The 15,186-nt window shown below is 38.5% G+C and overlaps 1 protein-coding gene across 1 annotated transcript in view; it reads left to right on the forward strand.

Annotated features, from left to right (window-relative positions):
- slc35f6 (solute carrier family 35 member F6) overlaps window positions 1–15,186 on the forward strand; it is a 159,215-nt gene that overhangs the window by 141,544 nt on the left and 2,485 nt on the right. The window contains exons 5-6 of the mRNA XM_028797343.2: window positions 10,798–10,908; window positions 11,958–15,186. The exon at window positions 11,958–15,186 is cut by the window's right edge and continues 2,485 nt beyond it. Coding sequence (XP_028653176.1) covers window positions 10,798–10,908; window positions 11,958–12,427 — 581 coding nt within the window. The 3' untranslated portion in view covers window positions 12,428–15,186. The remainder of the gene's footprint in view (window positions 1–10,797; window positions 10,909–11,957) is intronic.

Here is a 15,186-nt window from a genome sequence, read left to right on the forward strand (position 1 = left end):
ACGTCACTTCCTTTACGGGCCTTTAAAGCCTCCATCTTTGTCTGTAATGATTAGTTCTGTTTTGGACTCTGTTCTACGCACATCGTGCTTCAAAAATTCACCTTTTACAGCCAGGAAAACAATATACGGGTGGCTGCCCCAAATCTTTATGATGTCTGTGTTGCTTTATTATCACAATAGCTTGTATATTTGCCACCCAGTAATAAAATTTAAAATTAGGTAGAGCCATGCCACCTTCTACCTAGAGTCGCCCTTTGGATACATGGATGTTGTGAATTCCAAATAAATTAGGTTATGATTGAATCTAACTCATTAAAAATGATTTATTAATGTATATTGGAATCCTTTGAAATACAAAAAGAAGCTTAGGAAGGATATTCATCTTATCAGTGTTAATTCTTCCAGCTAAAGTGAGATGAACAGTAGAACATCTATGTAAATCTTTCTTAAGTTTTTCCATGCAGACAGCAAAATTTTGTTGTTAAAGAGATTTAAGTTTACTTATTATGTTTACCCCTAGTTATTTAAACTGATCTGTGACAATAAAAGGGAAGGTGTCCAATTTAATATTGTGTGCTTTAGAGTTAACTGGAAAGAGCACACTTTTGTTCAAATTAATTCTGAGACCAGAAATCTTTTGAAATTCGGTTAGTGCTGTTAGGACTGCAGGCACAGTATTTTGTGGATCTGATATATATATCATCTGCATATAGTGAAATTTTCTGTTCAAGTCCTCCTCTGATAATCCCCTTTATCTCATAAGCATTTTGAAAGTGAACTGCTGGTGGCTCAATAGTGATTGGATTGCAAAAAGCAGTGGTGACAAGAGGCATCCTTGTCTAGTACTGCATTCTAGTTTAAAGTAGTATGAATTAATGTTGTTAATGTAAACTGAAGCTTGTGGACTGGTATACATGCACATATGTTCGGGCTAAACAAACATTTTTTCAATGTAGTAAAGAGGTAGTTCCATTGAACCATATCAAATGCTTTTTCTCCAGCCAACAATAATATCATCTCAGGGGTGTTAGACTTTGTGGGTGAATATATTACATTAAACAGACATCGAAGATTGGAAGCTAAGTGTCTGCCTTTAATAAATCCAGTTTGGTCTTGTGATATTACCGAAGGAAGCACTTTTTTCAATCCTTCTGGCTAGGAATTTGGAGAGTATGTTAACATCATTATTCAAAAGTGTGATTGGTCTGTATGATGCACATTGTAACAAATCCTTATTTTGGTTAGGAAACACGGTAATTAATGCTTGGCGAAAAGTTTGAGATAGAATTGTATTGTCTTTAGCTTCTGTAGATGTTGCTAATAGGGGAGCTAACTTTATTGAGAATTTTTTTTATAAAATTCAGCAGGGTAGCTATCAGGGCCTGCTGTTTTCCCACTCTGAAGTGAATTTATAGTATTTAGGAATTCTAATAGTGCCAGAGGTTTATCCAATTCCTCTGCACTGAGGGTATCTAGTTGTGGTATCTGTAATGCATCCAGAAACTCATTAGGTTGTGTCTTGTCTTCTTTAAACTGCATAGAACATAAGGACTTATAGTAGTCTCTGAATATGTGCATTATATTTTTATGGTCAATGATTTTGTCTCCATCTGGGTTAGTAATTGTTGGGATCACATTGCAATCCTCCTGCTTGTGGATTTGTTGACCTATGATCATATTAGCCTTCTATCCATATTCATAGTATTGATATCTTCATTTAAAAATGAGTTGTTCTGTTTCTTTAGTTGTCAAGATGTTGAGCGCTGTATGCAGAGCCTGTCTTTTACTATAAAATGCCTCATTTGGAGACCTGGCATGTTCTTAATCTATTCTGGTAATTTCACTGATTAGCTCTGATACCTTTTTGGTTTCTGATTTATTTTTGTGGGAAAGATATGAAATAATCTGTTCTCTTAAGAAAGCCTTCAAAGTTTCCCAGAGTATTCCTACACAGACCTCTGAGGATAAGTTTGTCTCTAAAAAAAAAAAATCGTGAGATATGTATGTGGGGCATAGTGATTTAAGCTCCATGATCAAAGGGGCATGGTCGGGGATAGCAACAGCATCGTACTTACAAGATTTAATCGTAGGCATATTATCTAAAGAAATAATCAATTCTTGAGTAACAGTGATGTATTGGTGAGTAGAAGGAATATGCTCTTGAGTCTGGGTTTAGAAATCTCCAGGGGTCTGATAAGTGATTGGTTACAAACTGTGTCATTGTTTTTGTAGTATTAGATGTCATCACCCCTAGGGCAGGAGACCTATCTAGATCTGGATTTAAAACAAAATTAAAGTCACTAGCCATTATAGTTTTATGAGTGTTCACATTGGGAATGGATGCAAATACGTTGTGGATGGTCCCTATCATCGACATTGGGTCCGTAGATATTTATCAAAATCACTTTACAGTTAAATAAATTACCCATGATGATCACATATTGTCCTTCAGAATCAGATACTACATCTGATACTACAAATGTGATTGTTCTATGTATAAGAATTCCCACACCTCTAGTTTTCTTTGTAAATTTGGAATGGAATATTTGGCCAGTTCAGTTTCTGTGCATCTGAAACTGATCCTTGCTTAGTAAGTGGGTCGCCTGTAAAAATACTATTTTAGCATTTAAACCTGTTAGGTGAGATACTAATTTATTTCTTTTTAATTCATGATTAAGGCCTTTAACATTCCAGCTCACAAAGTAAACTATTTGATCATGGAGATATTGCTTCTGAGCTTTTGTTGACATTTTATAGTAGACAGTTTTGACCTTTAATTTCCAGTTTTTACTGGAGTTATTACCATGAAAGCCTACTGTTACGTTGGCTCTTACAATTATTACGATTAAAAAGATTAGAAATAGCTTGCTCTCTTTCTCTCCACGACTAGTCCTCCCATCCCCCATTTTGCCTCCTCACGTATGGCTAGACCGCACTTCACAAAGTCCCAGTGCTCTGACATACCTAGCGACAGAGCACATCTAAAACAAAACAAGCTCCACAGCATTGGCATATAGCAAATAAAATGAAGCTATCTATTGACAGTACAGTCCAAATACTATAAACATAAAATATAATATTAACTCTTTTAGGGCTAATTTTTTTTTGTTTCTTTTCTCCCAGAGCTGAATATTTTTCCAAAAACGTTTTTTAAAAAAAGAACACAAAACAATTGTTTAACATATCAAATTAACAAAAAATATTTATTATTGACTAATACAACTGTTTTGCATTTTGTATGAGCCTGCATACTATATAATTTAACATATTATTTCACATACTGTACATGTTACAAAGCAAAGTCCTGCAAAGTATGATATCGCTCAAAGCAGCCAATTGCATGCATTGCCATGTTGCACTGCTTATAATACGTGTTGCACTGGTGCCTCTTTTTCAGTTGTCTGTTGCTGCACACTACACAGTCAGGCTTGTACTTTTTGTCCTCATATGTGGCAGGAAAGTGGCGCTCAGTCAGCCTGTCTGGCACTGCTCTTTGTGATGGCCTTCCTCGCTTTGCCAAAGGCACTGCAACATACTCTGCCAGCAAGCTGTCAACCACCTTCTTGCGGAAATCTGCCACAGTCATAGTGCTGTCACTGTTTGCCTGCTTGAATAATATATATCCATTTGTGAGTACAATCTCACGCATGCGATGGTACACAGTGTGGTACCACTTGGTGGACTTATGGCTGTAAGCATATGACCCCAGCATCTGATCCAGTCGATCAACTCCAGCCATCTTACAACTGTATTCCTCAGGTGCAACGGGCTTGTCCAGCTTCCTACCTCCTGGGTTTCCCTTTGAACGAATTACTTTCTCACATAAGTTGTTGGTGTGAACTGTAGTAAGACAAGTCACCCGTTTGACATCATGCCATGCCAATGCCACCAAGTTATCCGCCCGCATGAAAACAGGATTGTCAGAATTAGATCGCCAAGGCCTCCCGCTACACCGCCGCATACTTGGTCCCTCGTTCCAACAGTTTCTGACTCAGGAACATAACGGGGTGTTCAACACCATCAACGTTCTGGGTCCGCACGGCTCCCAGGCCTGTGTCTAAAGTGTCTGTCTGGAGAATAAAAGGCAGAGAAAAGTTACAGTAGGTGTCCTTAAGATGAGTGCTGATGTAAGGGCCTGTTTTAGGTCACTAAATGTAGCCTCTGTCTTGTCAGACCATACCATATAGTTTGGGGCCCTCTTCTTTGTTAAGTCTGTCAAGGGCGCTGCTCTCTCTGAGAATCGAGGCGCAAGCCAGCGGTAGTACCCCACTTATCCGAGAAAGGCTTGGACTTGCTTCTTGGTTTGTGGACAGGGCCATCTCAAAATGGCATCAATTTTGGAACACTGTGGCTTCATGGTACCCTGAACCACCAAGTAGCCCAAATATTTGGCTTTGTTTAATCCATAGAAGCCTTTCTTCAGATTAATCCGAAGTCCGGCCACGCTTAGTGTCTGCAATACCTCTCGGACCTGCTGTAGGTGTTCCTTCCATGTGCTGGAACAGATGACAACGTCATCCAGATAGGTAGCACTATATTAGTTATGAGGTTGTAGTACTTTTTCCATCAGATGTTGGAAAGTAGCCAGTGCCCCGTGTAACCCAAATGGAAGGACACAATACTGCCAGTGTCCACTTGGGGTACTAAACGCAGTCTCAACCTTCGCGGAGTCTTTTAAAAAAACCTGCCAATACTTTTTGTCATGTCAAGTGTGGTCAAGTATTTAGCCTGTCCTAGCCTCTCGAGGAGGTCGTCCACTCGTGGCATCAGATAGGCATCAAATTGGGAGACTTGATTATGTCGACGGAAGTCATTGCAAAACCTCCAACTTCCATCAGGCTTACTGACCAAGACTATCGGGCTGGACCAGGGACTATAAGTTTCCTCTATCACTCCTAGTTCCAACATGCACTTGATCTCAAGCTCCACTTCAGCTCTTTTTGCTTCAGGAAGACGATAGGAGTGCTCTCGAACTATAACCCCGGGTTCTGTCATGATGTCGTGTGCAATTAAGAGAGGTCCTTCCAGGTTTTTCACTCACTACGTCCTGTACGGACAGGATGACTGATTCTAGCTCCTGCCATTGCCTGGGGCTTAATTTTGTGCCAAAGGTAAGGTTCTCTTTGTGAGCAAAGAGTATGCAGCGCTGGCCAGAGGAGAGATCAGGATCCCTGTTCTTCCATGGTTTCAGCAAGTTTTCATGATAAACCCACTTGCTCGGTTGATGATTGGGCTGTTTCACCAAATACAGTAATCCCTCACTTATCACGGGAGATAGGTTCCAAGGCCGACCGCGATAACTGAATTTCTGCGAAGTAGGGACACCATATTTATTTAATTACTTAACGTGTATTTGGACGTTTTTAAACCCTCCCTGTATTGTTTACAACCCACCCTTTACTCTATTAATAACCGGGACAACTGCTAAGCAATATGAAATCGGTAGATAAGTTTACACTTACTGTATAGCGAAGTACACGTAGCTATATATGATGTGATGATGGTGATGAATATGCTGCGCAATAAAAATGATGACGATGAAGGTGATAATCCCCTGAATGCAGTAGCAAGAGCACGTTAATGCTGAATGAGTGAGATGAGACTTCCTGGTTAATGCAGCACTCCGTCGCTGAGCCAATCAGCAGCACACAGGAACTTAACTGTGTGCTCTGATTGGGTAGCTTCTCAGCCATCCGCCAATAGCATCTCTTGTATGAAATCAACTTGGCAAACCAACTGAGGAAGCAAATACCAGAAGTAAAAAGACCCATTGTCCGCAGAAGCTCGCAAAGCAGCGAAAAATCCGCGTTATATATTTAGATATGCTTACATGTAAAATCCGCAAAGTCGTGAATCCGCGAAAAGTGAACCGCGAAGTAGCGAGGGATACTCGGTATTTCCCGATATGCTAAAAGAACGAGGGGGAGGAGCTGGTCCCAGTTCCTCCTATCCTCACAGACCACCTTGTGAAGCATCTGTTTGAGAGTCTGATTAAACCTTTCCACTAGACCGTCGGTTTGAGGATGATACACCACAGTTTTTAGATGCTTAATTTTAAGTTAATTGGCAGTTTCCTTGAATGTCTCCGAGGTGATGGGCATCCCTTGGTCCATCAGGTCTTCCTTAGGGATGCCGGCTCGCGCAAAGACCCCAACCAATTACTGTGTGATGGCTTTAGAAGTAGCTGAGCGCAAGGGAACAGCTTCCGGATACCGGATAGCATAATCTACAAGGACCAGAATATATTTGTGTCCTTGGGCTGAGGGCTCTAGGAGTCCCACCAAGTCAAGCCCAATTCTCTCAAACGAGTCATCAATCAGGAGAAGGGCAACGAGTGGAGCACGGTCCCCTCCTAGGAATTTGTCACAATTGACACTCTGGGCAAGATGTGCAAAAGAGAAGAACCTCCTCATTAATTCCCGGTCAATAAAATCGGAGCTTAATTCTCTCCAAAGTTTTCTCTGTGCCCAAATGGCCTCCTAGGAGATGTGCGTGTGCTAATTCACAGACTTGCCGCCAGAAGGTTCGGGGAACTAGCAGCAGCTTCCACATCTCCCCCTCATGCTGCAGCTACCCGATACAACAGATCATTCTCTAAGACAAAGTGAGGACCCTGTGGCATGGGTTGATGAGTGTACTGGCCATTGACAATAGCAACTGCATTTTTTGCAAATTTAAGGGAATCATCCTTCCACTGTTTCCTTTTAAAGGAAGCCTGCATTTCTCTAAATTGAAAGTGTAATTGGGAGAGTGGATCAGGGCTGACGTCATTGGGCGTGGTTTCCTCCCGGGATGACATTTCAGCTCAAGACAGTCCTGGAAGTATCACGTCACACTGAGTGGATGTTTCACCTCTCTCTGCCAGCTGTTTACACAGCGTGGAGGCAGCTTGAGATGCCTTTTCTCCATCTATAGCTAGGCCTAATTTTAATATAGGAGTGGGAAGTGCTGATCCGTTTTTGATTTTCGGCCAGTCCCGCCCCAGTATCATCACAAACGGAGGATTTGGAAGGACCACTATGATTAATTTCTCTAGTGATCCTTCACAGCTGATGTAACAAGCAGCAGATCTGTAACGGTGGGTTTCCCCATTGATACAGGTTATACTGGTCAGTGTTTTAAGCCATTGTTGTGGAAGCACGTATCGGCAGGCAACAATAGAAATGTCGCTACCAGAATCGAACAAGGCCGCAAATCTGGAGACATCGGCACAGGCTCTGGGTTATAACGGAGGGGATAAAACTTTGGGACGTAATCCGTCCAGGCTTGACCAAGGGATGGTTCTGCCCTTTCAGATTGTGAGGCCGTCCGGTCTTTTTCTATGAGCTCTATGAGCGCATCTAAATTTTTTTAAAATGTTGTCCCCATACAGGTTGGGTAGAACCCTCAGGGGGCTGATTTAAAAGCAGGTAGCATGTCACCTGCTGCACCATTTGTAGGGACTGTTGTCCCATGGCCTTAGACATGCCCCTACTTTGTTCCAGAGGGTGTGAGCCTGTTGATCGGTTGGCCGCTCAGGGTCAAATTTCCACCTTTTTATATTTGTTAAATGCCAGTCTAGGGCACCCCCACATTTAGCTAAGGGCTCTGCCTTAGTGGGGAGGAGGGCACTCTCCTCCAAGACAGCATAATAAGCCCCTTTTGCCTCCCCAATCTGGACCAGCCCAACCCTGTGAGCCCCTCCCTTGCACTCACCGTTTTGATTATTTTGCCCGGTCAAGTGTTTCGGGAGCAGAGCCTGCACAGTGCCTTTGCAAACCACGGGACATACCCCCTACTCAGAAACTCTGTAATCTCCCACCTTGATATTGTTTAGGTCCAGGTCCTGGTTCCTCAGAGGATCCTTCATCCTGCCGACTACGCCACTGTCACAAAAAGCAGACAAAAGAGTCATAAAAAAGTTTGGGGCATCAACCAATATAATATTCCCTGGCTGCAAATGGGTAAATTGCTAGCACTGATGTGCTCAGAATGGAGTCCAAAACAGAACTGACTAGGCTAGTCAAATATGGCAGCTTTAAAGGCCAGAAAAGGAAGTGACGTCATCAAGGGCGGAAGCGGAAGAGTCCTCTTCCATTGGTTCAGACCCAGACGTGACGTCATTAGGGCCAGGCGGAATTTCCTGTGAACGGTCTGCAGAAAAGTGAGAAAAAAGGTCAGTGCACTCCGCCACCCTGTGGTCTGGCATGGAATTACTCTCATTTAGACCCTTTAGCTGCTTCCCATGTGCACGTGTGTGACAGAAGTTAATTTCAGTGTATTTGATAAAGCCCATCAGGGAAGTGAATCTAAAAAAGAATGGGAAACCACACAGGAACAGTAGCACTGCTTTGATGCTGGGTGCCGCCAGTTTGCAAAAACAAGTGGATACTTGCGTACACACAGGGTAAGACTGGTATGAAAATGTGCATGGCTTTACACCAAGTTTAGTTTTTATACATCTCGAAGTGAGTGTGTAAACAGGCATACGCAACATTTTTGTGCATATACACCATTTATGCATGAGCCTGTACTGTGAAAGGAAAGTGATTGCTAGTGCACCGTTTTGCCCCCCTACTATTATTATGTTCTTATTATTATTGTACTGTCCTTTAGTTCCAGCTTTTTAGGAATTTGTTATTACAACATGTATACACTGTCACCCAAAATATTCTTTTTTTGTTCAGTGCAGTCCAAAGATGCACATGGCATGTTTTATTTGGAATTAATTTTGGATTCACTGGCAGATTCCTTTCTGCCTTTTTGAATTTCAGATCAGTTGATTGATTCTTTACAGTTAAGTTAAAAATGGGCAGTTAGGGTCATTGTTATAACTAGTAATTATAATTATATACTATAGCTCTGTTTATAAAGTCACCAGTTTGAGCTCCAGATAGATCTGGCTATGATTTTAAAATTCATCTTTTGATATTTAACATAATATATAGCTCTCCTTATCATACTGAACCTATTTTCCCCTTCACTACAAAGCATATACTGCAATCACAGTATTTTTAGCTATAAGATGCCCAAACTGTGGAACAATCTACCTGGAACTATTAGAAAGGGAAATTTGTTCAACCTTTAAATCAAAGCCAAAGGTCAATTTATTCTGAAATGAACTGTTCTTTAGGCAACAGGTGAAACTGTTCATTTTATCTTTTAGTAATTGTGGTTAAAGTTCCAGTTGTCTGTTACTGGATCTTTGCCATTTTCATTTAGTTCTTAGTGACCTGTAGTGATGTTTGGACATTGAAATCACAATCAAGTTATTCTTCCTGATTTGGGAACAGGATATTACAGTAGATGTGTATTCCACATTGGAACTGCAATGCATTTTGCAGCAGATTGCACCATTTGTCTACCCCATGGTACATTGTAGATGTGCCCACAGTGGAATGAAAAAGTTGGCCAAGGGCAGATGGACTGCATAGACTGGAATTTTTTCTCTTCTTTTTTGGAAAAACACTGTACTTGATATGTTCATGTATGTTTCTACTTCATATTTTCATGTTAATACATGTTTCATGTGAGCTTTGACATTAGAGCGATTATAATATACAACCTCTCACACTGTCTAAACTTTGATTTAATTAAAGAAAGACCCTAGCTTAATATTTAGCACAAGAGCACATAAAGAACATTCTTGGAAAGAAGACTGAGGTTTAGAAATTACATATATTTTGAGTTGTTGTTCGGTTTACCCCAAGTGATTCTGGTGAAAGATAATGTAACTTTTTTGTGTCAACCCCAGATTAAAACATTTACAAATGCTTTTTTTCCCAAAAAGGAAGACCCTTAATATCTGTGCTACTTACTAAAATAACTTATGCATTGTGTTCAATGGACACTAATGGACGTCTTATTCCTGATCTTGAAGACCATCTCCATAAAATGAAACCTAATTTTTGTTATGTGTTTTATCTTAATAAATCTTAATAAGCATGACCATTTTTCTCCATGGTTCAAAGAAGTTTGCAGATGTGGTTATTATTTTTTATTATTATTTTATGAATTATCATTACTAATCATGGAGGTAGTGTCAAAGGAGAGAATTAAAACAAAACTGAGTGCCAATGTTAGTATTTACTCTCTCTGATACAATGACACTGAGTATATTCAGCTAATTAATTATTCAGCAGAAGTGTATCAACAAACGCGATTGGGACTCCTTTATACCAACAGCAGTAAGCCTACATAATGCCTCAATGGGACTATGACAGCTAAGTCAAAACTTTCTTTTTAATTCCCTGGCTTTATAGTCATTCTGGTGTGAATTCAGACCAAAGTGAGTGTGTGTATATTTATTTACTTACTTATCAATCTATTTATTTATTTATTGAGCTTCTGTAAAAAGGCAAATGTCCCACTGGGGACAAATAAAGTTCTATCTATTACTTCCCTCTGTCATCCACAAATGAGAAGAAAGCTGAGTGAAACATATGAACAGCAGATTCACACTTGTGCATGTCCACTTTACTGTAATCGTTCAGCATTCAAGTTTATTTTTCATGAACAAAAACGTTAAAGAATGGACAGAATGCAAACCTATACACAGATATTCACAGTCATAATAGATAGTTTTGATAAATTTCATACTGTGAATGTGTTGTAAATCAACAGGTTGTTTCCACAACAAACACAGGAATAAAGTTAAAATAACTTAGTTAAAGGCCCTAACTGCAAAAAGGCTACCTACCATTGCTCTGAGGCAAAAATAAAACGTTTTGCATAATTTTCTCTTTTAGCTATTTTTATATATTTTTGAATGATTGATTTTGACCTTTACTGATTCTCTTTATTCTTCTTGCTCTGTAGGAGACCTTCTCATTATCATGGCACAAATCATTGCTGCAGTACAAATGGTGCTGGAAGAGAAATTTGTTTACAAGCATGATGTTCATCCATTGAGAGCAGTTGGCACAGAAGGTTGTATTTTATTTTAAATGATAAGTGTATTGTCAGTGATTAATAAATGCATGTAATGGGTTTTATTATACATGGTCACTAAATTCAATAGTAATACCAGTTCTGAAAAGTTTAAATTGTTCATAGTCAAGAATCTAAGTATATAGCATTAAAAATTAAAGTTTTGACCTTTTTGTATTATTTATCATTGTAAATACTGCATTTACAAAGTACAATGTATGGCTGGATAGGTATGCTTGAAACTTTTTCTTTTGGATGTAAGGGTGAGGCATATATTACTCAAAATAAATCCAGATAGACAAAGGACACAAGAAGAGCATTGTTGGACAAATGGAGTTATATTTGTCTGCCTGAAACGAGTATGATAGATAGATAGATAGATAGATAGATAGATAGATAGATAGATAGATAGATAGATAGATAGATAGATAGATAGATAGATAGATAGATAGATAGATAGATAGATAGATACTTTATTAATCCCAATGGGAAATTCACATGTGCATAAAACAAAAATATTTGTCATGTGTAGCTGAATATATGACACTATTGTTTAAGCTTCAGAATAGATCTTGGCACATGAGGTCAGAGTGGTGTCTTTTTTATATAAATATTTGACAATGCAGCAATTTGTTTGTTAATCACATTATCAAATGCATGACTACCGTGCCATCCAAAATCAGTTCTACTTACAGTCTGGACAAACCTTATACAAAACTTTATATTTCTAGATGAAAGACAGGGCATTTTTAAAATAACAAGGTATTAAAACATATCCTAATAAACAATGGAAGAGCAGAGCAGAGTGATGTGGTAAAATAAACAGATATTACAAGTGAATAACATGATAGGATACAGTTGCAGACTTATTGTTCTACCAGCTGACTTTCAGAACCAGAAATTGAATCATGAGGGTTTGTCTCAGGCTCAGAATAAGTTGTTTTTTGCTTCCTGTAGTTGTCCTTTAACTGAACTGTAATTTTTACTTAATTTCTTTCTGAGAAGGAGAGGATTTTGTACTGAAATACAATTTTGTCTTGTTTTTCTAGGGCTTTTTGGCTTTGTCATTCTTTCCATCTTACTCATCCCAATGTTTTATATTCCGGTTGGAAGTTTCAGCAGCAACCCTCAGCATCAGGTCCTGGAAGATGCTCTGGATGCTTTTTGCCAAATGCACAATCAGCCTTTAATCATTCTGGCATTGCTGGGCAACATTATTAGTATTGCTTTCTTTAACTTTGCTGGTATCAGTGTTACTAAGGAGATCAGTGCCACTACACGAATGGTATTAGACAGTCTAAGAACTGTTGTTATCTGGATAGTAAGCCTGGCTGTAGGCTGGGAAAGCTTCCAGTGGCTGCAGATTTTGGGCTTCATTATCCTAATTACAGGGGCTTCTCTTTATAATGGACTCCACAAGACAATAATTGAAAAAAGTCCATGGTGTGCAAAATTGATGAACCCAGCATCTGACAGAGAGAGAATCATACCAGAAAATGAGACAGCTGAAGAAGATTAACGTTAAACAGAATGTATAGATTCATGTTTTCAATAGTTTTAAAGGTTTCTTTATAGGCTTTTTGTTTAAACAATGTTTTTATAATTTTTAGTGAATGGCTGGCACTCTTAAAATGAAAAAATAAGTAAATGTGTGAGAGAGAGTTCAAAACAGATTATGTGACGTAATTAGTGCTGAGTTGAAGATTTCAAATAATAATTAACAGTAAAATACTCTAAAGGAAATACTTTATTACCATTACAGCATTGTCTGACTTGGTTCCTTCAGGTACAGTACCTCATCAGTTCACACAGTACATGTGTCTTGCTGGTGAAAACGTAAGGTTATATTTTCATTCCTCTGAATTTTTCATATACACTGATTTATTATGCAGACACTTACTTATATATAAAGTAAAGTATATTAAAAGTCACATTTGCATGACTGTTTACATATTTATATAAACATGTCAGGTCAAAGGATTTTAATTTCCTTAACATTTTATATACTTCATCTGGGTTTCACAGAAAGAGTAAGACATATTCAGCAAGTACAGGCAGTACTTTACAGGAGTTGTTCTGTGATCAACTTAATGAGGTTAGCACTGCAGCAGCACACAGAATCCTCACAATAGGATACCAAAGACTACTACAACAAAGATGTAGAAGATCCATTTGAAGTGGTGGCTAAACAGTGAGAGAGTCACTCATGCTCCTCAGTCTAATTTTTCACTAAGCTTTTTCAGCAGTTTTTTGAAGCCTTGGGAGAATATCAGTGCAAAGAGAAATTACTACTGAGATGAAACTACACCATGCCCAAATAAACCTTCCATTTAAGGTTGCTTAGAGCTTTGATGAAAGTGAAAATGAAATACTGAGGGAATTAAAAAGATCAGTATAAGAAATCTTGTACTAAATTAGTATACACAAAATGTTTTGAAAATTTAAGAATAATCCTTAAGCATAAATTTGATAAACTCTAAAAATAACTGAAAAATAATTATAAAAATGATTAGCCCTTCCAACACATTGTTAATGTGTATAAATAATTTCTGGTGTGTGAGAAGGGGTTGTTTCAATGATGGCATAATTTAATAAAAGCATGCTGCAGAGAAAGTACAGTTTTTGTGCTAGTGGCAGAAATGGAAAGGTCCAAGGATACCTAACTAATGAGAGGTAAAAGTATTCATCTGGTGTCAAAGAGATGGCAGTTCTACATATAAATTGCCCAGAAAATGACCGGGGCTTTTAGTGGCAGACCGATTAGTAGTCAGAGAAAAAGAGAAATGGGCAGGGTGGAGTAGTGCTGTTAAAAAAAAGAATGAGATTGAAAAGAATGTTTTAGAAAACAGGTGATGGGCCACACTCGCAGACCATGAAGAGTAGGCTTTAAGTGAACCGTTTATAATATGCATTTGTTTTTAATTGTAAATACCACTTTAGTATTGTCCACATAAGTACGGTCAGGTTGGTCATCCTCAGTCTCTACTAAGTTTATTTAGTCAAGTAGCTTGCTACTGAGTTGAGCAATGTTGTGTAGTACACAAGTTGCAATCATCTTCATAATTTTTTAGAGAGAATACTGTAGGCCACGTCTTGACCGATATAAGCTTTAAAGTGACCTTTCCACAAATCAGTACCTCTCTCAACAATTTGTCTTGTGTATATTCCATTTTGCAGCTCTCCTCTGCCAAGGATAATTGGTAAGCAACAGGTGTGGGATAGGAAATACATACTGGCTACCAAAAGCCCCACACCATGAAATTCACCTTTTTTTTGCTAGCTGCTTAGCATTTCAATATCCACTCATATTACTGCATGTTGTTTTGCTCCTGGACACTTTGTTATGACTTTCTTCATATTAAACTTGCTTTCACAATGATTTGCACATTTGAGAAAAGTTGTCCTTTTCTATAAACGTAGTTTTTAGGCTCATCAGTGAGGGAATTTAATCCTAATGTGTGCTATCAAAAACACGAGTCACATTTGCAAAGGCACAAATTGCCAATAGTACCTGAGGGCCTAACTGAGAAAGTACTCATTGATAAGGTATCTCCAAGAAAAATTGAAAAAGAGCTGCTAGTAAAGTATCTTAAAGTAACCAAAACTAGTACTTCAGTGGTCAGAGTTCATTGCCATTTTGCTTATCTTTTAATGGAGGGTCAGAATATAAATGTACTCCTTTTTTTAAACAATTTTTTTTTTGCTGTTTTCTCTGCACCTACTCTGTCAAATGTATTTTTTTTACTTCTTAGTCTTTCGTTCACTTCTCTGGTGTGTTTGTTTTTGTTGCAGAATATTGCAGTGTCTTAAAAACATGGCCTATGGTAAAACATCAGCATTTTCTGTCTGCTGATTTGATAAAAACTGTATACATTAAACTGTTCAGCACACATACTCAGATTCTCACCATAAGTCTGTGTGAATCACAGTTTTGGAGAAAGATAGTAATAGTTTTGAAAACTCTTCTCACCAGTATAAGGCATCAACTAGCAGAAAGAAGTCAATACAACAGATGATGTCAAACAAGTCTATAGTTTATCAATGTTAGTCAAACTAATATGATGAAAACGTTAATAATAATATTTTTTTCCATTGCACCACCATACTATTTTAAAAATAACTAGAGTAATGCAAGCAAGGTTAGCTGGGAATCGTACAGTTTAACCTCTTGCTTGCTTCACTGTGCCCTGTACATTTTTTCATCTTAACTTAAAACCGCTGTGCTTAAGAAAGGGACTAGTGGTGATAATATACATGCAATGCACATAATTTCTAAAT

This window comes from Erpetoichthys calabaricus, chromosome 3 (assembly GCF_900747795.2).
Source record: "Erpetoichthys calabaricus chromosome 3, fErpCal1.3, whole genome shotgun sequence".
Lineage (NCBI taxonomy): Eukaryota > Metazoa > Chordata > Cladistia > Polypteriformes > Polypteridae > Erpetoichthys > Erpetoichthys calabaricus.